Genomic DNA, 22,721 nt, shown 5'->3' on the forward strand with positions numbered 1-22,721 from the left:
TTTTAGCCTTGATTTAAAGGAACTTGGTGTTTCGGCTGTTTTGCGGATTTCTGGAAGTTTGTTCCAGATTAAAGTTGCTTTTCACCGTAAAAACAAAACGTGGCTTGGTTCTGGTTCTGGAGATGCAGGGTAGAATGTCCCTCAAAGACAGAGAGCTTTGCTTTTCTTAGCTCTTTATGAGTTACAGTCTTCTAGACTCACAGGACATTTTTTAGGTACACCTTACTGGTACTGGGTTGGATCTCCTGCCACCTTCAGAACTCCTTTAAATTGTTGTAGTATAGATTCAACCAGGTATTTTGGTCCATGTTGACAGAACTGCATTAAATTGTTAATGGGAAATTTTCAACTGCACATCCATGAGGTTGTTTTCTTATTCCCCTGTATTTCAGGATCTTGGGTTGTTTTGGGGGTTTTTCTGGGCTTATAGTTTTGCTCATTTTTTATCTTTGTTTTGCTTTAGCTATTCTTTATTTTGATTGGATCAGTCTTGTGTCTTGTTTTACTTTAATTCATTCTTAGTTTATTTAGATCCGTTTTATTATTCCTTTCTTGTGCTTGAGGCGTTTTTGTAATGATTAGATTTGCTTCCCAGTTCCTGATGCTCTCTCTTTTTCTCTCCCTCAGCCTGCCTTATGCTCTCCCCTCACAGCTGCAGGCCCAATTTTTAAGCACCTCTCCTTCAAGTTCTCGTTTTATCAGTTTTCATAAAATTATTCTCCTTTACTCACTGTCTTCTCAGCATTTTGGATCCTACTTCCGTCTTCACTACCACATTTCATGGCACCACAACCCCCAGTCAAGACTGTGAGCTGCTGTTTATGGAAGCTGCTGGAGTGCATTGAAATTCTGCATAGGGTTATTTGAGCTTTGTAACATGGTGCATTATCCTGCTGAAAGTAGGATAATACAATGTGGCCATAAAGCGATGGAGACAGTTAATAGAAACAGATTACACAGTTGGTACTAAGGGCCCCAACAGGTGCCCAGAACATATTATCCACACCGTTGCACAACCAACAACCTTGAGCATTGGTACAAGGCTGAATGAATCGATCCTTTCATGACTGATCCCTCCATGTATATGTTGCAGGTTAAATCAACGGACGCTGAGATGATGTTTTCCCAATTGTTGCCTTGAAAATCTGTTCCCATACAATTTCGCTGAGCCAGCAGTGAGTCAGGACGTCAGTTTCGTCTTCTTGGCGTCCGGCGGCGACATCCGTTGTGGTCTTTTGCTGCTGTAACACATCTGCTTGAAGGTTCGAAGTGTTGTGGGGAATGGGGGGGTGTTGTACTGGTTGGTTATCTGAGCTACTGCCAGTGTTTTGTACTCTAATACAAATTTTCTTTACAGATGTGACAAGACAAGGCCCCTCCTTCCACACAAGTGTCGCTCACTGCATGTTTTCACTTTTTCAAGGCATTCTCTGTATGGCTGAGCGAAGACTGAATGTGAAAATTCAAGTAGACCAGTGGTTTTTGAAATCGTCAGACCAGCTTTTCTGGCACCAACAACAATGCCACAGTCAGAGTTGCTTAAATACCCTTTCTTCCCCATTCTGATGCTTGGCTTGAGTTGTCTTCTGCATGTATAGATGCCTACATGCATGGATTTGCTCTTTTGGTTGCTATTTGAGTTAAAATGCAACCGAACCAGCCAACAAAGTGGTTCTTCTTTTTTTTTTTCCTCTAAATTGCACTACATAATAATTTGTTATATTTGATTTAACCGATTAAATTACTGAACACTTTGTCAAAGTGCGTGTTTATTCATATGGCTGAACGCCTGTCGGTCATGGAAAGGGTGAAGGAATCTATTTTCTCTGGTTCGCCGTCTTCCGCGTTACATTTGCAACAGAGAATCCAAGTAGTTGCGTAAGTAGCACTTTATGAAAATAAAATCCTCAAACTGTGGTCTAATTAACTCTCATGGAAACACAGCATTCACAACACTGCAACCTTTTCCTTATTTTATATAAAAACAATATGATTTGAAAATAAATATGCTTTACTGTTTTACATAGGCACAAAAAAAAAACATGTTAAAAGGGTAGAAGACACAAAAAATATCTTATAATAGAGGCTCTAAGACTGATGGCGGTCAGAATGGAGATCCAATTTTTTTAAATTTGTGGTTGTGCTATGGTAGTGTGTACTTAGCTGCTAGCAGTAGTTTATTGTAGTAGAGTAATTCCATTTTGCACAATGAACAAAAACACAAACGTGTTACTTTCTTAAATACAATTTAGTAACTCCTACCGGCAGGTGAACACTTTCATTCGACCACACATTCATACCAGACACACTCATCAAAGTTAAAACTCTACATGGCACTTGCCCCCTCTTAGATGACAAGGGCTTGAAATAGAGATGTCATTGGTAAGGCAGTACAAATAATCCATATAGGGAATGTTAACATATCATTTTTGATTTTTTTTTTTTAAAACTGGTTTTATAGAAAAGCACAGAGAGCCTCCATGCTGAGCATAACCATCAGTGACCTTACGCATATGGAAAAAAAAGACAGCTACAAGTACATAACACAGCATACATAAATAGACAAAATTAAATATGTGTACACGACTGAATACTGAAAAATACTCTATAACATTATAAATTATCTAGAATGGACGATGGCATAAAGGGATATTGACTATGTACAAGGACAGAGACGATGTATAATCAATGAATTTGTAGTGTTCCATAAAGAAAACAAGTTTGATAATCTCCTCTTTGAAGAGGAAACAAAAAAAAATAATTTAAAAAGCACTCAAAGGATTTCTCAGTACATCGTGTCAGGCACAGTTTTCAAATGGAATCAAACTACAGTATATAGGATATTTTCAGTGGTTTTCTTGTAGCACATCGCAAAACATTAAATGCTATATCAACGACCAGTATCCCTTTGAAAGTATATGGCACCGTCATTCTAGAGTCCCGTCCGAGCGCAGTGTCGTTGGCGCGAGAGTCCACAGGAGTCCTGCAAATGTCCTCAGAGGGAAGCGTTATTGAGCAGGGACATCTTTCCGTCCGCTGTCCCGTTTGTCGTGTCCGTTTTCTCCAAGCGTGTCAGCCGACGAAAGTCCAACCATCATCTCACAAAGCAAAGCACACCCTTCTTCAGTCTCACCCGCCGTTTTAGAAGTTAAATATATCTAGAGGTTTTGCTTGTTATGACTGACGTACAACCACAGTAGACTCGTATCCAGTGAAGTAATCTCGCACAACGAATTGACAATAAGACCACATCTGCATCGAAAGCCTGTTAGAAATTCAAAACCACATGACGGCTACTTCGCTTTTTAGTCAAATGGTGGGTTTAGTTATTTGTTTCTGTAGCAGCATAACAAATCTGTACGTTATTTTTTTCTCTTTTAATGTGATCTATATACACACAGATATACAGAGGGAGGAAACTTCAGTCTTTCTCTTTGTTCTGTCAGTCCGGGGGGAATGCTTTCCAAAGAAAAGAGCTTAGGGTATAAAGGTCAAAGTGCTGTGCTGTGAAATATCTTTAAAATGTTCCTTCATCTTGTACATCTGGTGCTGGCACCTCTCTCATCTTCTCGGCTTGTCACATCTAAACAGGAAGAGACAACAAAAGATAAAAAAGGACATCAGTTAAACAGTTAAGAGCAAAGGGAAGATAGCCGAAGAATAACAACAAGAAGACAAGTGCCTTTACAACAGGAATTCAGAAAGTGAAAATCAGAAAGTGAAAAGATAGTGATGCCTCAAGCTTGCATCACTAACTAAATGTCTCAGAGCTGTGACAACTTATTTGGCCACTTGGAGCAGCTATTGTTTGGTTTTAAGCAGTGGTTTAGCATTTGGTCGTTGTATTAAAAAAAAAGACCCATCACTGCTATATTTGAAAAAAATTAAAAAATAAGTGTCCTTTTTTACACCAACATGGTGATATTAATTTTCTTCATGGTGACGAAATGGCTGATAAGAAAAAAACATATATTTTGTACCACTGGAGGTGATAAGTCAAAAAAGAATCTTACCAACCAGAACAGAAATTAAAGCTAGTCAACACACTAACAGCTCAGCAGCTTGTCAATCACAAATAAGCTCCTCGTCAATCTATATCTAAAAGCCATAATTTACCAACTGAATATGATGCAATGCCAACAATGTCAAATGAACGAATCCCGTAAGGCACAAGGAATTTGTTTACCATGCAAGCCGGCGAAGTGAGATTCAATTCCAACTAGATCTCTGGAGTTTCTAGGGTGACGCTTTAGTACCAAATTCAGTCTATTGCAAACAAGTTTAATATACCATGAGCAGATCTAATTTCTCGTCCGCTTTTTCCAAACACATGATGTGACTACGACGTCATTCTCTCCAAGAGTACAACAAGCTCGTAAGGATTTCAGGCACTAAAGGAAACAGCTTTTGTTTCCTCATTGAAAACTTTAACACTTTATCACTACTTCTAGCACTCCGTCCCAAAGTTAGACCACAGTATTTCATGGTCAGAATTTGCCACTAACCAGTAATATGGTTTAAGGTTTGTAGCTACACCAGTCAAAAATGTTACTCTCTTTAAGTCAGAAAACTTATAAAGATGATACAAGAAATGTGTAGATGTAGAAAAAGGAAACGACATGCAACACAGGTACAATGCTCCACTGCTTTGTTAAGTCTAACCCCTTGTTAACACCAGGCGCAGTTGCAACGAATTTCTGATGTCTGTGTCGGTTACATCCACTCTGGTCTACGTCTCTGTTTTGACCAAAACTTTCCGCGGGGTTGCTGAGTCTTTGGAACGACTTGAACAAGAAGTCGGACTTGGAAACACCATTTCGACTAAAATAAACTTTTCTTCCACACTGGAACATCCACTACGTTGGTGGAATCAGCTGAGAATTTCTTTCATGGATGAAGAGAGATTAAGCAGTTGGGGGGCACCTCCCTCTGCCGACATGTGAATGTGGGCCCCATAATGTATTTTGCTCAGGCTGGAACGAAGTGGGACCGGACAAACAATGAGCTTCTTGTATGAGACCCTCTTGGCTCTACTAAATGCAAACGTATCTGCAAAACCATTTGGGAACTCTACGTGGGTCTTAGCTGGATATGAGTCTAAATTGTGCAACACGTCCATATTGGTTCTCCCTTTGTAAGAAGAGTTGCCATGCAAAAAAACAAACAAAAAACTATACAGACCATCAGCAGGTTCATTATGCAACATGTGGACAATCCCATCTATTTTCCTGACTGGATCTTGCATGACAGCATTGACAATGCCATAGATCATGGGCTGTTAAAATTCCCTGCAGGAGTTTCAGAAGTCGAAAGCAAGGGGAAAGTTTTTTTCATAACTTCCAGATAGACGTGTACCACAGAAACGTGATATTTAGCTTGAATTCATTCGATGTGCGCGGTCTAACAGCTGCTACGCTCTCTTTCCGAGGTGATTTCTGGCCGAGATATTAAACCAACAAAGTACCCAGAATACAATGCAACTGCGTCCAATGGAAACAATGGGGGTAACAAGCCAACTACAGTAGCTGCTACAAGTTTCACAGCTGAATGTTTAGTTAGTTGTGTTATTTAAGAAAAAAAAAGCCATCTATGTCTTCTAGTTCCGTTTAAAGGCAATCTGCTAAAGTTGACTTCGGCTAAAGCAGCAGCGCTTACTTGCAGGTCTTCTCGTTGAGCTCTAGCTGGCGTTCTTTACAGTATTCAACTGTGTGTTTGCAGGAGCACCGGCAGGTTGAAGGGTCCTGCACAAACAAACGCTTTCTCCTCTCTGCGCAGTTATCACAACATGGCTCACAGACACTGGACAGACAGAGACAAAGACAGAGATGGGGAGGAAGAGGGAGAGGCAGATTATAACAGGATACTATTACCACCTGCGACAGGTCGCCCTAAGGTCAACCCTTTTTTTTTTTTTAATGCCCCAGTTGCTCCTCCAAGCCACTGCCAGGGATCCCTGCATGTGACACTTTTGGCAGCATTGCACACAGGTTCCCACAGAGCAAGCAAAAGGAAAAAAAAAATCAAGCTTTAAAAATGAAACCTCATCTCCCATCCCTTCCACATTGATCGAACCACTCACAAAAAAGTTGGGTTAGACATGCAGTGAGCGAAGCTCTAGACCATTTCATGCACAGCAGAATGACACGTAACAGCACTGAGCTGCAGGTAAATGACAGCACACTTCTTGCTCTCGCTTGTCTGATAAAGAATACTCAAGGGTCTGTTTTGTGCACCATTAAGAACGTTTCAATTTTATTGAGTAAAACTGAAAACTGCGATTCTCACAGATAGACATGAGACTCAAAAACAGAAGCGGAAAAGGTTTTAAATTACATTTCGGAATAAGGCTCAGAAATTCCACTGACATCAGTGTACAAATAACAACCGAACATACAGACAGAATATGTTCACAATATCTGCACTGGAGAAACATGAGGTCATCTTTATGTTAGTTTTTTTGAAAAAAAAAAAAAAAAAGTGAATTACTTGAACGGTCTCAGACACAAAAGTAGGTAACAAGGAAACAAACAAAAGAAAAAACTGTACTTGCCAAACAAATCAAAGGAAAAACAAAAAAACGAAACGAAATAAAGGCAATAGATAGCAATCATTCATATCTTCACATTACATAAAAATGTACCAGCATTAAGCTCAGGACAACAAAAACAGTTTTTTAAGATGAAAAGAACAGAGAGAGGCAGAGAGACACAGCAAAGCGACACAGACTCAACACTGAAGACAGGACCATGATTACAATCTCGCTGATCCCAGCACAGATAAATATGAGGCAGTCTAAAGCCATGCTGGTGGACCTGTGATCTGCTGTAGGAAAAGGTCTGTCCTTCAGCTAGCAGCTCATTTCAAATCAGCTTATTACAGATTTCTTAAGCATCCCTATTCATCTTTTAAGCCAACAAGGTGTTTGATCCTCCGGTTTCTGCTGCTGAATCTGATCCCAATCACTGGTCTAGTCTTTGTCATAAAGGTGTGACATGCTTGCAAATATCTCTGCACAAATTAGTTGGTGTTTTTGGAAACGGTGACATGGGTTATATGGCTTATTTTTACAAGATCGGATATGACAAACTCTTTCCTGTGTGTATTATGTGTAAATTTCTTTGCAAGAACACATTAGCAGCAATACCCGGCAGACAGGCCAGCTCAGACACATGTGCTCTCAGAATTATGAAAAGCATGACTGACGAGACAATGTTAGGACAGTACACAGAAGTGACATGCTAACTGATATGGCCGACGGATAAATTAAATGGCACAAAATTAAAAAGGGCAAAAGAGCTCCTCCCAAATTAGCTTAATTATGAGAAGCGCAACACTCAGGTGCAGGTAGGTGGAGAAGGCGGAGCTGACATACGCATCGTGAATTGTTTTGTCACGGTTTTTCTTTCGCTTTCTCTTTAGGCCTTTGCCTTTGCCTGTCCGGGGTTTTCTGCAAGAGAAAAAGGACAACAACCCAAAGAAATGCCTGAGAGACTGGCGATAAAGATGAACTGGTACGCTGACATCTTAAACTGATGATAACTATAGCCAACATTGATATTTTTTGAATGATGGTAAAAGAAAAATGATTCGATTTGAATGAGAAATCTCTGCTTGTATTAATAAGAGGAAAGGCATATCCCAGTGTGGATAACGTACTTTCCTTGAAATTGGTAAAATAAGAGACACACCCAGATCTAGCCACATCCCACTGTTTTTTTAAATATAATGTGCTATCTGTGAGAAAATCATTTCATTGTCCAGCTTGGCTTCAAAGGCCTTTTTTTTTTTCCCCGGGATGATTGGTCTTATAAAATGGTACAATGACTCTGGAGAGAGTGAAACCAATTAACGGTTGTGAGGCTTCGCCGTAGGCGGAAATTTACCGGATGAATCGAGGACAAAAGGCTTGGACTTCACCAAAACGGCATCTTTCAACATTATCTGGGTCAACTCTTTAGGGCCGATTCAACTTGTTTCAGAATGGGGCACAATGAGAACAAACAGAAGTGTGCTTATCAAGCGTACACAAGGGGCTGGATGCATAAACGATGCGTGGGCACAACAATCACGAGTGCGCTTTTCTTCCCAACGTACTAAAACTTGTCAAGGGAGATTGTGGAGGGAAAATCTTCCCAACATATTGATTACACCGTGTGTTTTTAAATTTGACAAAGTGAAAAGAAGTTTTTATCTTTCCTCTTGGTGTCTTAGTTTCAAATTCACTGGCTTTGTGCTTTGTCTTTGCTGTTGTGTTCATTGATATATCTGACATTTGATGCTAACAGAGCTTTTTATATGCAAATGACTCACGATTTAATATATATGTAATCACTCATGGGTCAAGATTGGAATGCAAAGCAGACTTGTTTAGTATGTTTGTAAAACAGGGCATGTACGTGCATTGCTTCACGAATGTGTTCACATGAAGTCCAAAAGACTTTGTTGAGTATCTACACGCAGTTTTACGCACTCAGCCCCTTGTGTTTCACAAGCGCAAGCTGGAGTTAGACACAATTTCAGTCACTAACTCATGTTATTGTAAATCACGGCAGACACGTTAAAGGCTTTATAGTTTATGAAGTGCAAAAGGAAAACTTTAACTCTGTTTCTGTAAGGGAGATTTTGCCACCAAGTTTCCACATCAAGATATGAACCCACAACCCTCCAAATACTGGGAATCAATGGATGCTTTTTGTGTAGTTGTTTAGTTTATAATCCTTGGCTTTATTTCGCCAAGAAAAATGAATAGATTGTTGATAGTACTTGCCTGTATGTTCTATCTAAACACAGCCAAACAAAAACATTCAGTCAAAGTTCTGTTTCACCTGATTTTTGTCGAAACGAGTCATTTTAGCAGTTTGAAAGAGTGACGTACCGATCACAGTCACTCAGCAGCCAGATAGCTGGGTGACTTAAGGCCTATGCTGCTCGGCAAGAGACGAGACATTACCGCGTGAGAGGGACTACAAAACTAAAATGACTTAAATAATGCAGCTGTGGTTTGGGCAGAGGCATTTTTTCTTGTGTCTGATCGTCAGAAATCTGAAGTGGGCATGGTTGTAATTTCCAAGTAAAACCTATAAGGACTTTTACAGGTGTTTTGAACTTGAGTGATTGTGAAGTATGAGATGTAAAGGGCCAGAAAGAACTTTGTTCTGCAACAGGTAAAAGTAAAAAGTGATGCATCTCTCTGAAGTGGAGAGATGCATCATGCACCACATAAAATGCTATAAACACACGCCAGACTTAATTTGAGTGAAGACAGAGGAGATCATTGAACTTCAGCCAACGGGAGCTTCTTCAGAGGCGGTTATGATTGAAAGTAGAACAAAACGAGTAAGATGTCAGTTGCCACAGATGGGTTCTGTGGGTACAACACTTTTTTTTTTTTTTTTTTGCATGATGTCCCTCTGAATTACAAGCTACATCAAATCAAGCCCCATAGTTTTACATCTCAAAGCACTGAAACAAAAATATACAAACATCTTTGTTCTCAATAGTGCGTGTTTTTATGAGGAGAATGAATTGTAATTCTGCAAAATGTTTGATGCACAGGTGAAAGCTGATTATTGCTATCCTTGGACATCTGCCATCATCTTACTTCATTCAAACAGAACTTTTTTTTTTCTTGTATTTCTGCCTGTTTTCATCTCTCGTTCTGCTTATTAACCGCAAACAGATTGGCAATGTAGGCCTTATTCGAGGGGAAACTTAACACCAGCCACAAAGACGCGAAGCCATGCTCACGGCACAGTGAGAACTTGCTACGTGACAGCATTAGCATGGTAATGTTTGGCAGCGTTCTATTCAACAAGTTTAGCCTTGTAGTTAGCATTCAAACAGTTGGTAATTGGTGTTACGGAGGCCTCACTGGAATGTTGGTTGATCATAAATCAAAGCAATTTTTGTTCACGAGGACCTTTCATAGGAGGTTGAGGAACTGATTCATTACAACGCATCTTCTGCAGCTCATGAATATGTGTCCTAGATTTCATCTCTTTCATCAAATATTTCACAATGAACGGCGACCATTAAACTCACTGAGACATTAGAGGAAAAGTGAGAGTTTACAAAAGCCAGGCATATTCCTCTGAGGGCTGTGGATGTCTAATGTAATCGCATCCAATGTCTGTGATGAACTTTCTTCTGGAACAAAGTAGAGCGCCGACTGGCAAAACAAGGCAAGGCTAGTATCGATGTTCCGCAAGCACTTCTGCTAGCAAAATCACAAATTTAGTTTTAACTGCTCAAGGAAACACTTTGTATTCTAGTCACAAGGTAACATTAACGGTCCGGAAGCCTCCAGTTGGACCAGAATGTGGAACAGGATGGTAAATATGTCACTAACCGGTCCACAAAACAGGATGTGTGCACATGTAAAGGCTTCCTCTTCATCTGGTCTGATTTCCTAGTTGGACGTTGACAGTTAACTCGTTTCACAACCTCAGCAGGATGACTCACCCTGACAAACTCTGGGACCTCAGGAGAGGCTAGCATGCGGCGATAAAACAAGAAAGAACATCTGAAAGCGTCAGAAGCAGAAGTTGAATGACCCCCGGGATCATCCCTTTGTCGAAGCACACCATCAATGACAGACTTGTAAACAGTTGAGACAAGGTCAGAGAGAAGGTCTTAAATCTGAGCCTTATCTATATGACAGACAGCCCAACATAAAAACCAAAATATGGCCGACAACAACAGCCGTGCAGTGGAAAAATATTAACAAGTACCCACAGAGGGAGATTAAAGAGCCTTAATGACCGTTAGAGCGGCGACTCGTGTGGCGTGGGGCAGGCAGTATCACTAAAGGTGGACCATGAACCAAACAGCTTAACAGCACTTCAAAAAACACTTATCTATATCAGAGCAATTAGAAGCGGGAGGAACAGAAGTTAAGTCGGATGTAAACAGGTTGAGGCTAGAGAGGAGGATTATAAAAATGCAATAGGAAAGTCAGGAAAAGGTGTTGGTGGGGCAATGGCCTCATCAAGTCAGTCATTCACCTGTTGATTCAGTCACCACTCTCAGCATTTATCAACCGAACACAGCATGCTGATCCCAGATGATCCTATGTGTCGTATACGCTGAGTGTAAATTATTGCTATGGAGTGTTTTGTGTTGGATTTGACAAAGCATTGCAATACGCAGACAGAAGGAAGGAAAAATCAACTGGTACATCACTTGAGAGTGTAGAGTGTAGTTACACAGATTAAGAGAGGGATCATTTGCAAAGCAACATGAGACCTGAATTCCCCCCTCCCGCAATGTCCCAATCTCCATGCAGAGAGAGCTGCAGTACTCACTTTTCTTTCTTTTCTCGGACTTCTGTCTTTAACCTGAAAGGGAGCAACAGAAATACGACGTTAGGACACAATGAGCTCTGCCTGTTCGGCTGGTGAACAGATGCGCGTCAAAACCATCGAGGTTATACTTCAGCATGGGTTGACACACATTAATCCTCTCAAATCACGTTACATCACTGCCATGACATTTACAAGAAACGGTGCTAAAACTAGCTTTCACTTTCAAATGCCTTTCACTGAACTTGGTCAATGAAACAAAGCAGTTGGGAAACAAAGCAGATCACTGTAGACTCAGGCACGGGAATTGGGGGGGCATGAGGCGGGTGTGGCGTTTGTCGACGGATACATACCTACAAACACGTCCACAATTGAGAACTAAGAGGTTTGTTTCACTTTTTTGTGACAGGTCTTGCCGATAAGAGAGTGTGGAGCAATAACTCTGCTGGCAACCTCCCCAGGCAGCCGTCTGCCAATAAAGTTAGGAAACAGTATTTCCCCTGAGATGGTCCCAGACTCCTGGCCAATGTTTGGTTTGACAAACTGTTGCAAGATCCCCGCATTTCAAGTACATCGGATGAATAAGTTAAGGATAAATAATGTAAGCATGTGCATTGTTTAGAGGGCGACGCCTCCTGCATCAGACAGAGACTATCTGGTTATTGTGTCTGGATGCTTCAGCAAGGCCAGTGTTACATCTTGCAGGAACACAATGAAATGTACTTGCACTAAAATTTACCAGATTCTTTTTCTGACCTTGGTTCATTTCTGCACCATCTTTAAAGGAACTAATTTGAACAGTTTGAAGAGTCATAATGTTGATAAGATGGGAAACGCTCAATTAAAACTTGGACTTTAATATTTTGTAGTTGTCTGCTAAATGTTTTCATGAAATGAAAAAAGTCTTCTATGGCATTGGGTTTTTGGTGGCGCACTTAAAAAAGCTGTAAAACACTGAAAATTTGAGTTATTATTGTATTTATAAAATAAAGTACATTTTCTTTAAAGGCTTTTAAAGTCTTGGTTGTACTGTGAATCCAAGCGAAAGATTCATTATTTTGTCTGCTGCTCCTGTTTTTAGGTTTTAAATCGTTAGAAAAATTGTTGTAGTTAAAAGAAATCTTTTGAAATTGACATTGAAATAAATCTGTTTCTTACTTTGTGATTTTGTTGGACTTTTAGAAGATTGTACAATGAGGTCATAAATGTATATCTAAAGAGCTAGGAGGATAGAGGAGGAATGATAATCAAAAATCTAAAATGATGCTTTCTTCATTTAGGGGAGCAGGAACTAAAATCAAAAGAACTAAAATATTAGCCACCAACTTTTTTGGCCAATATAGATTTTTGTTTTTCTTTGAAATTTGACATCCCGAATCCAATGTTTTTTGGGGTTTTTTTCCTATGGATTTTAAGAAATAAAAGAGACAAAAACCATAGCAGTAGCCCTTTTGAATCTAACCGAAAATGGAAGAGATACAACATGATCTGACTTTTCTGATTTGTTATTAAAACTCAAAAAAACATGCATCCAATTATATGACACAGGTTTGTTGTTGTACAAACCAAAAATGGTGGGAGTTCTTATTATTTTTTATTCACTTAATTAGGTCACCTCCAGGTGGATCGTTACGAACATACATCTAAATGGCGACGCCCACCGTTCAAGGTTATTCACAATGAGATTTCTGACAAACACATAGGCAAAGTCAGACTCCAGTTTGAACTAACTGCGCAAACATGGGGCGTAGAGCAGCAGTTGTGTAACTTTGTGGGCCTTGGTCAGTAGTGTCCCTGCGTTGTTTGTTTTCTTTTCAGATTTTTCTGTAGCATGGGAGGACGATGCATGTCCCCTCTGAGCTGCTGCGTCATTACTCAAACCCCTACTACCATCATAATCAGAATGTGGAGAAAAAAAAAAGTCTTCAATAGTAAACAGAAACTCAAGGACAGAAAAGAGCTCTGTCAATGATTAGAGGGGACACAGCTATTCATTAGTTGAAGATGTTGACGTTTGTTCCAGTTTTTGTCACATTTAGATTTGATTATTCCAGTTTTAACACTTGTGTTCTGTTTTTAACATTAACACAGTCCTTTCTATGAACAACAGCAAATAAAACATGACAGAAGAAATAGGCAAATAAAAAGAAGCAGGAAGGCATTTTTTGAGTTTACTGACCTCAATTTAAATGGAAGATTTGCTAAGCTTCTCAAATTAATGATTATATTAAGATAAGACACTTATGTTACTTAATACTCCTTAATACTCTTTTTTTTTCAAAATCTTTCTCTTTCTTACTGTTTATTCAATGTCACATGCTGTTCTTATTTTTTTCTTTAATTATGTAAAGCACCTCGAAATGCCTTGCTGCTGAAATGTGCTATACAAATGAATTTTGATTAATTGATTGAAAAGGCCCTTCACAACCTTTGTGTCTAACTGCACCAGCCAATAGCCATTGACCAAACTCCTGATACACTACGCCATCTCTAACTGTTACCATTTGTTGGTTGCACTAGAAGCAACATCTGTGCAATTCTCTGACTGACATTATGGCTCAGGAAGTGACCAAGAACAAGACTCCTACATAACCACAGTGGTCCAAGCCATGGCGTGTGGTTCCAGGCAGGACCTGTTACATGCCACAGAGCCGCAGCTATGCTGTGGAAAGATGATAAATTCAAAACTCGGCAAGACGTCGGCCGTGATATATTGGAACCTGCTCAGGACTTTCCTTTAAAAAGGCCCAGCCAAGTGGAAGAGGGCAAGATAAGATACCAATCTGGATGATTTGCATACATTGAATGTGTCAGGGGCAACCTGTAAACAATGACTTAACATGACGTGTTTGGCTGACCTTGACTCTGCTGCACAATGGTGCAGTGATTTGCTTTTTAGAGATGCTGTGTGTGTGTGTGTGTGTGTGTGTGTGTGTGTGCGTGCGTTCGTTCGTGCGAGTGCTTGTGTGTTCGAGGTTTCTTACCTACACTCACATGCGCTGTGTTCTGTAAAACTCATGAAAATGTCATTTTGTTGCCTTTGGAGTTTTATTCTTTTAATCTGTAAAAGAGGAGAGAGATTTTAATTAGAGTTACTTTCTGTACTTCATATTTCTTGAACTTTTTTTTGTTTTTTACATTTCATTATGTTGCAACGATAAACATAGAAAGTTAAAACAAGCACAAGTTAACATTTTCTTCAGAGACAAACCAGAATATCTGTGTTCAGCACATTTCACCTGCGTGCAACTTAGATAAAATAAGTAAATAAATAATAAATACTGCTGTTCTGTGGAGGTGGTGGCAGCATCATGATGTGGGGGTGTTTTTCTGCGGCTGATGGTTGAAAGCGTTGACCCATGGAGACAATTCAAGAGGTCTGACTAGTTCTTGTAATTTGATCACTAATTTTAAATAACTTTAAGGGTAAATCACAAAGTTTTGGTCTGAGCCTAAAATTCATTTTAACTTCAGATGTTATGAGTGTTAAGAGAACATGTTGGATTGTTTTATGTGATGGTTTGTGATGTTATCAGTAATAGTTTTCTAATCTGTAGTGGAGAGATGTCATTTAAGCAAATAGATCCGAGTAGTATGAGGTTTAAAGCAATTCATAGGTCCCCAATGTGTTAGCTGACGCTAACTACAGATACAATCCACTCTTGCGCTTCCTTCGCCAAGTCCGAGTTATTACACTTAAGTTGCTGTGCGCTGCATAAATCCGCCTTATCAATTGCTCCACTTCAGTCCACTCTAAGTCCGCCAGAGTGGAATGAACTTTTGGATTTTGTGACGCGATGTCAATTGTGCAATATAATCTAAGCTGGTGATTTCCCGGTTCAGGCGTTGTTTGAAAATTATCCCGGTGGACTCACGATCAGCTGATTAGGCTTAACCAGCTTCGGCTAACGCAACCTTCGCACAGAAACTCTAAAACTGAACGCAGAGACATATTTAGTCTTCAGTCTCATCTGAAAGTACAGGCCCACACCCTCTATTTGCACAAACTTTAACTGTTTCCTTTTGCGTCGTTTTGACTTAATAAACTTAGGGAATCTTTCTTGCATGAGACGCTAGCTTGAAAATGTTTCTACAAACTTAAAGCAAAATGGAATCTATCTATAATCGATAACAGTACAGTTACTAATGACAGTTTTAAAAAACCTCACTCCAGAAAGTCTGTTAACTGGTACCAGGTAGAGCAGGAGTCAGGAGGTACAAAGTCTTGATGGGGAAAAAAAAAACTGTTCCTCTAAGGATTTATTAACACATTTTCTTTAGTTCTGATGCACACCAAAACTGTCCACATCAATTACATGTTTTCAGAAACAAATTCTGACTAATTCAGATTATGTAAGGATATAATTTTGAAAAGCTCTTTGAGCTTTACGCACTTGGACGCATCAAAGGGGATTTCTAAATGCCACGCTCTGTTGGGCCTTTCTGTTCAGAGTCTCTAGTGTGAAAATTAAGACAAACTGCTTGGCAATTAAAACTCTGACGTGATGGTGTTGCGCATACGAATGCTGACCTCCATTGTGACGTTATAGGTGGCTGTCGGGGTGCATTGTAGCATTTCGTCGCTGCAGCAGCCGGCGCAGCGCTTCAGCACCACGCAGGACGGGATGAAGATGTGCTCCACCTCCTCTGGATACTCCTGCAGGATATCCACCAGCAGCTCTCGGGGCTGACACAAACTCTTGTTGTACACCTCCATCAAGGGGATCACTGGGGAGACACAGGTAACAGGATCGGAGTTATAAACGAGGACACGCATCTGATTGGAAATTTGAATAAAACGCAGGCATGTTGTGCAGTGGACAGCATTCGAAAGTACTTGGTTTATATAAGAAAAAAAAACAAAACAAAACAAAAAAAAAAAAACGAACTGCCCCTCTTTACAAGCACTTACATAATTGATCATAAACATTAACGAGTTGTTTTATCTATATAGCTACAATTTAGACTTAAACATCACCTCTTTGCTCTGCTCTCTTTGATCATTTACATACTACAGAGATACAATAACAACTTTTTCACCTTCAAACTACTCCCCTCCTCCCTTTTTGTCTTTGCAGGAGCCCTGATCTTGTGAAAGACATTAGCAAACGGACTGACAACACCTCTGAAACATTGCGGGGGCCATAACTGAGGCTGAAACAGCCCAGAGGCCACTGGCCCTCAGGGAAACTAAACCAACCATGCTGTGTCTGAGCAATATCATGAAGCCTGGCTTGTGATTGTTCAAATTAGATTGGGCAATGCTGGCAATTGTGCAAAATGAAATTTTTGGAGCCAAGAGGGTGACATTCCTTTCTATAAACGAGTCTGGTGACCATAACACTTTCCCAGGTTAACCTCAAGTGGGACTAGACGCCACAAATTACAGTTTTACAGGTTTAACTATGTTTACAGGTTTAACTGTTCTGGTTTACAGAGGAAAGGAAAAGCTAAATCTGAAGACACAAATCTCAGGGACATAAAGGGTCAGGCTACGTGGAATTCCAGTAGGGGGCGATAATTTCCTTTTTAATGTCAAGGTGAAATTCAAACCAGCCCTCTGTGATTGGCTGCGAGCCAGCAGAGAGCCCAGCACAGACTGTATTCCCACGGTGCCCTGTGGGACACCTACCGTCATGTGGACCTCTCTCTGCTCTCTCCGGTATGTGGGCACTCTGCAAGGAGGAAAAAAGAAAAGAAAAAAAAGATTGCAGTTAGTTACAGTAGATTGTGCAAGAACTCCGAAAGAAAATGACCCTGCTATTGCCCTTTGCTTATCCAATTCTGAGAAAGAACATGTTTGCATTTTGACATTTCTGTGGAACGTTGCTAAAATAGAAAAGCAACACCGGATACAATTCTGGGGACAAGTCCTTGTTTTGTACCCTGTGTGCCATCATTCTTTTAAGTAGAAAACAAAATTCAGCCAAGAATTACACGGACATCAGCACACATCTTTTTTTATTTTTTTAAGGTTGGTCAGTCCTTGTTTTTATCTAGTCTAGAAAAACACCTCTAGAATTTGATATTCTTAGTCAAAATTTAAATTCAGTTCTAAAACTTTTGTTGAAAATCACACCTAGTCACACCACTTACATCTTCAATAGAGCCAGACCAAACTATAAGCAAACTATGCTCCTGCTGAGAGCCCGTAATTCACTTACATCTTCAAAATGTTGATTTTCTGTTAAATTTCCTCTAACGGAAATGGAAAATTTAGCTTCAGTCACAATATAGAATACCAGACAAATGCACAACAGTTACTGTTACTGAGTAAAACATAAATAGCTTTCACGGAAAGGCTGCACTTTGGAGGGCAAAATGAGAAGAGCAGAGAGACTTATAGTCTCTCCACCGCTAATTTAAAGCCATTTATTTACAGTTGGTACAGTTGAATTAACTGCTAGTAAACCATGAAACTAAGCGTGTTAAATGCACAACATAAACAAAATCAAGGGGGAAAAAAAAGTCAAAATTCTGCCCAAGGCCCCAAGTAATCTATGACCAGCCCTGGTCCAAACACATTTTCCTATTGTTTAGAGGGCTTATTAACTATTATATTGCCGCAGGGTGTTCTTCCTTATGGAGCTAAGTGGACTCTTTGAGCAGAAGATATAATGAGCCACATGGAAGTTCTGCCTCATCAACTACGTGGCAAAACTTTATAAACTTCCGAATCGCTGTAGGTTTGGTTTCAGCTTTCAAACCTTTTTTAATGTGTGGCTCCGCAGCGAACCACGTTGTAATAACCGCTGCCATTAAAAACCATCGGGAATGTCTGCTTGCTCCTCTCTGGGTGTAGCTGTCACCACACCAGAGGGGCAAGAGGATTTATTTTTTTTTTTCCCCCTTTCTGGCAACTTTCCATTTGTTCGTTACGCGTACGGTTTTGTCACCTCCTATATAGGCATACACACCCTTTTTTTTTTAACCCCCCCTCCACCTCTTTTGATCACATAGAAAACGCCCGCTCATCTCGCGCAATACCTCGCCAACATTACACGAGAAGCTGCTCCTGCTCAACCGGCATGCGCTCAATGAGATTCAATTCATTAATGAAAAGTGTAGGGGGGGGGGGGGGAGAAACGGCTTGTGCGCATGCAGGCTCCGCCCCCTTTCTGGTGGCGTGAGAGGGTCCAACCTTGTGGGCTGAGAGAGAAAGAGAGAGTCCCCCCCAATTCCAACATCGTCACCCCCCAACCTTCCCCTTTAAACACCCACATTTACTGTATTAGGGTGTCAAGCTGCGAACACAGACCCTTTAACTGAGTGAAGATATGCCGGTTGATAAATTAGCAGTTCGGCCATATGTATTAGTCGGAGTCTTTCCAAGACTCTGGAGCGAAATCAGGGATATTCAGAGAAAGGAAATCCGAGGACGCCGCCGCAAATGATCTTTTAAAGCCTAATCAAGGAGCGGAGAAAACGCGCAACCCCCAATGTCCAGCTTTTTTTTTCCTTCTTCTTCTTCTTTTCCTTTGCTTAACGATTATATAGAAAGCTTCTCGTCGCGTCTGCCTCACTCTGAAAGCCGCCACCGGGAGTGAACCTGCTCCTGATTCAGAATAGAGCCACTGCGCCTTTAAAGCGTAATAATATCTTCAAGGTGGTTTTGGAGCCGGCCTACAATATACCCCCACCCCCTTCGTCAAACTTCACAACATAATCTTAAAAGAAAAAAATAAAAACAAAATTTGCAAACAAAACAAAACAAAATGGGCAGCATTTGTAGAGGAATCAAGAAAAGAATGATCCGAGCCACCCACGAGTAATTGGGGTTGGTTTATACAGTGTCAGCTTTGTAATGAGCTCCCACAAAACATTTCGGCTTGTTTAAACATGAACGATGACCTAGACAGACGAAAGACAAGGGCAAAGCTACACATTAATGAGCAATGACTAGTGCATGTATTTTCCACTCCTTCCATTAGGAAAAGCACACACTCACCTTGACAGCTGACAGCGTCAAAAATAATAGTGTCAAACTGTCAATAAAGTTCATGGTGTTGGAAATCCAGTCCAAAATAAAGCAAGGGCTGAGCGAAGGTTTCCAAAACTTTTCAGCAGCCGATGCGGCTGTTTGTTATCAAGCAAAAAACTTTCTTTAGGAGGGAAAAAAAAATAATAATAATAAAAAATAAAAAAATAATAATAATATCAGAAAACAGGGGCCGGGAGGGGTAAATCCATTGGTGGTCCCAAGGTTGAAGCAATATGAACGTACACACAATCTTTTTTTTAAATAATAATAATAATAATAATAAAATAATAATAATAATAATAAAATAATAATAATAGTAATCCCCTCTCTTCTCAACTGTTGCCAACGATTTTCAAGATATCCAGAAATGCGAGAATCCAAGACGCGCAACGTCTCACATCGTTCCGCAGCAGATCCTTATTTTCTCGCCACATTTGACGAATAATCCCATGCTTGTGGGCCAGCCGCCTCCAAGGGTCTGCCCATTAGAAACTTGCAGCTTGCTCCTATATTTGTAACTTGAAGCCGTGGAGCCGCTTGACGTTCACAGAGAAACCCGGTAAGGCAGATAGACAAAATAAAATAAAATGAAAAGAAAAAGAAGAAAAAAAAAGAAGAGATCGTTGACTGTATATCGTCCCAGAAAAAAAAAAAGTTAGTCTAATTGCTTCGGGTGTTTTATCCCTGTGTCATTACGCTTTAAAGCGGGTCAGCAGGGGAACTGAGCGTGTTCTCCCCTCTCTCGATTTCACCATTCTGACTGAGCACTGCCTGCTCAGTCAGAGAATCATCCGGGTGATTGGAGGAGGCTCCAAAGTGGGTGGTGTCTTGTGTTTATTGTGTTGACACAGCACGATTGGGCTCCTGAGTCTTAGTTGAAGGTTTTGAACGCGTGATAGCATCACAAGCAAAAGCTATTTAAAAACTATCGTGTGTTCAGGTGCGTCGCTCTATTTTTTATACATTATCTGTACGTGACAAAAGGCAGATAATGCCTTGTGGTCTCAACCACAAAATCAGGGTGCACAAAAGCAGCACCCTCATTTTGTGGTTGAGATATTTCAATACCACCATACCCTTGATGTAATTTTTTTTTGATAGGGCATATAATTGCTTAGCTTAGACCTTCAATTGTAAATTTAGTGTATAATTAAAGAGACCACGTCCTGTGATCATGAAACAAATACGGGAAACTGAAAAGTCTGAAGCGTTTCACCTCAAAGTAAATGTGAAGCAATAAAGATATAGTTTTAAAATTTGACTTTTGAAAACATGCAGATGACGTCTCTTATCTAGACTACTTGGTCGCAGAAGTAAAAAGCTAATTGCTAGTCCAAGAGAAGCCAGGATATGGACATCTCCAAATGTTCCCCAATGGTTTAGTGTTTTACGCAAACACTATTCAATCATTGTCATGCTTATATTGGCAAACAAACAAAAAAAAAAGTTCAGAAATGTCCATGGTTTTGAGATTTGAGTTATTTTTATGACATTAGAGTGCTTCAGTGTTGACCTCTGTCTGAGCTGTATACCTTTAAGGTCTTGGACCAACTCATCTGGATTTCTGCCATCTTTAAACAACTCCAAATACAAAAATCTTAATGCCATTTACATCAATACAATATGAAAACTATTCAATGTTTCCATTGAACTATTACTTACCCAGAAAGCTAAAGATTATAAGGGAAATAAAGTTGAGACCGAAACATATGAATTCATACAAAATGAAGCAATATTCCCGTCGCATGTTATTGTTGACGTCAAAACATTTTGCGCATGCGTACGATGGTGGAGGGCAAAAGGCTATTCTTTTATACCGCCCATAGTCGCACTGACGCTGTAGAACAATTGGGTTAAAATGAAACCGGATGATCAGTCAGAGTTGGTGTGTGGGCCGCCATTTTTAAAAAAAAAATATTATTCTTATTTTTTTTTTTTTAACTGACCCGAAACACAACGTTTTCCTGAACTTGTTATCTAGTTTTCGTAGTGTTGCCAATTAGCAACAAAGCCCTGCGTCCTTTTTTCTTTAATATATCATGCGCGCATTTAAGATTTAGCGCGTTATCACATGCGTTACCTTTAAACCAGTGGTAGTCGTCGTCTTCATGCCCTCCAGCCGGGTGCTGGGGGAATTGGGGGAAAGGGTGAGGAGGGATGACGCCCTGACGTCACGTTGCCACGAATTATCTGCTGGTGGTAGGAAATTACCTGCTTGTAGCGCATCACCAGAACTTCTTCAGAAATTCACAACTATCCCTTTAAGATGCGTTGATAAGCACCACTCAGTTTCCATAGACCGTAATAAATTAGGTTTTAGTTTGACAAGGACGTTTATTTATAAAGTTAACCGTTGGAAACAAACGAAATTGATTTTTTTTTTTTTTATGGTTTTGTTTTTCATTGATTTGTGTGAAATCTAATTTTAGGAGAGCTCAGACGCTCAGGTCGCAGCAAGAGCGCCACAGCATTCTGATTTCCACTTCCAGCTGATGACAGGGTGGGGGGATATTTTCCAGTCTTGTGGCTTTACCCCTCGTTGCGCGCCTTCAGCAGCCTCACCCTCTCTTTCCATGAAAGCAGGAGTCCGAGCTGGCAGTGGCAGGGTAGAGTGTGTGGCCGCCAAACACGTAGCTTAATTGGCTGCGTGCGTCGCAAAACGTTGCCTGAAACCGCCGCGCGACGCAAGTCCGGAGTTTTTTTTCTCCTCACTGGCGCACAAGGCAGTCGGAAAGCGCGTCGTGACTTCCTGTGTGTCGAATGGATTTTCTGTGTCATCCGGTGTTCGCGGTCGGGAGAGAGACGAGCCACCTGACCGGTCTGACCGCATCCTCTTTGTTCTGCAGGGGGAAGAGCTGAGACATCCCGGGGAGAGAGTAAACGGAAGGAGTGAGAAGGCTAGCGGGGATGCGCCATATCAGACAGCCCGGAAATGCACCTTCATTAAAATTATTACCTGAGAATGACAAAAAAAAAAAAAAAAAAAAAAAAAAAAAAAAAAAAAAAAAAAGGGAAATGGGTGACAGACAGTAACGGATTATGACATAAGCCTCACATCCTAGAAGACGAATTTTAAAATTGTCCAGCTTCAAATTATGTAGAAAAGTTGTAAGGCAGATCTACTGAGAGTCAAGAGAGAAATCAGTACTGCAATACCACTATGAGAGCATGACTTCATTAAATAATTATTTAGACAACTTGGGTTTTGTAGCCAGTGGTGTTTTTCTTTTTTAATGGCTCAGTGCCATGGAAATGACTGGAAGTGACTGGAGTACCTATTTCTTAAGAAAAATTGTGATGCACACAAATTGAGAGGAGGGAAACAAAGAAAACATAGCTGGCTAATGATGTAGGTGGTGTATGATTTAGATTCCTATTTGCTGCTAATCAGTGGTGGGAAGTAACGAAGTACAAGTACTTCGTTACTGTACTTAAGTACA

General features: G+C 40.3%; 1 protein-coding gene and 1 long non-coding RNA gene across 4 annotated transcripts in view; one reads left to right on the forward strand and one right to left on the reverse strand.

The window, feature by feature from the left end:
* Nucleotides 1–1,990: 1,990 nt before the first annotated feature.
* vegfab (vascular endothelial growth factor Ab) lies at nucleotides 1,991–20,217 on the reverse strand. 3 transcript variants are annotated; one of them, XM_015047353.1, is made up of 8 exons: nucleotides 19,249–20,210; nucleotides 16,933–16,975; nucleotides 15,832–16,028; nucleotides 14,285–14,361; nucleotides 11,304–11,336; nucleotides 7,373–7,447; nucleotides 5,656–5,799; nucleotides 1,991–3,583 (listed from the first exon to the last, which is right to left on the reverse strand). In XM_015047353.1, exons 1-8 carry the CDS (start codon nucleotides 19,300–19,302, stop codon nucleotides 3,562–3,564), a joined length of 645 nt encoding a protein of 214 aa, XP_014902839.1. In that variant the 5' UTR covers nucleotides 19,303–20,210; the 3' UTR covers nucleotides 1,991–3,561. The 3 variants fall into 3 exon arrangements, with proteins under 3 accessions (XP_014902839.1, XP_014902840.1, XP_014902841.1); XM_015047354.1 differs by lacking the exon at nucleotides 7,373–7,447 and having other exon boundaries at nucleotides 19,249–20,063; XM_015047355.1 differs by lacking the exons at nucleotides 5,656–5,799; nucleotides 7,373–7,447 and having other exon boundaries at nucleotides 19,249–20,217.
* The window catches only part of LOC106956479 (uncharacterized), a 27,376-nt gene continuing 15,997 nt past the window's right edge, over nucleotides 11,343–22,721 (forward strand). Inside the window, exon 1 of the long non-coding RNA XR_001426779.1 lies at nucleotides 11,343–13,061. This is a non-coding gene — a long non-coding RNA (uncharacterized LOC106956479). The remainder of the gene's footprint in view (nucleotides 13,062–22,721) is intronic.

The sequence above is a fragment of the Poecilia latipinna genome, unplaced genomic scaffold (assembly GCF_001443285.1).
Source record: "Poecilia latipinna isolate Pla-1442-1.1 unplaced genomic scaffold, P_latipinna-1.0 Scaffold822, whole genome shotgun sequence".
Classification (NCBI taxonomy): Eukaryota; Metazoa; Chordata; class Actinopteri; order Cyprinodontiformes; family Poeciliidae; genus Poecilia; species Poecilia latipinna.

Coding starts and splice junctions, on each gene's coding strand:
- vegfab (XM_015047353.1), bottom strand. CDS start 19,302: ATGAACTTTATTGACAGTTTGACACTATTATTTTTGACGCTGTCAGCT. Junction 14,362..15,831: donor CCTATAACGTCACAATGGAG/GTCAGCATTCGT, acceptor CCTCTTTTACAG/ATTAAAAGAATAAAACTCCA. Junction 7,448..11,303: donor GTCCGAGAAAAGAAAGAAAA/GTGAGTACTGCA, acceptor TTTCTCTTGCAG/AAAACCCCGGACAGGCAAAG.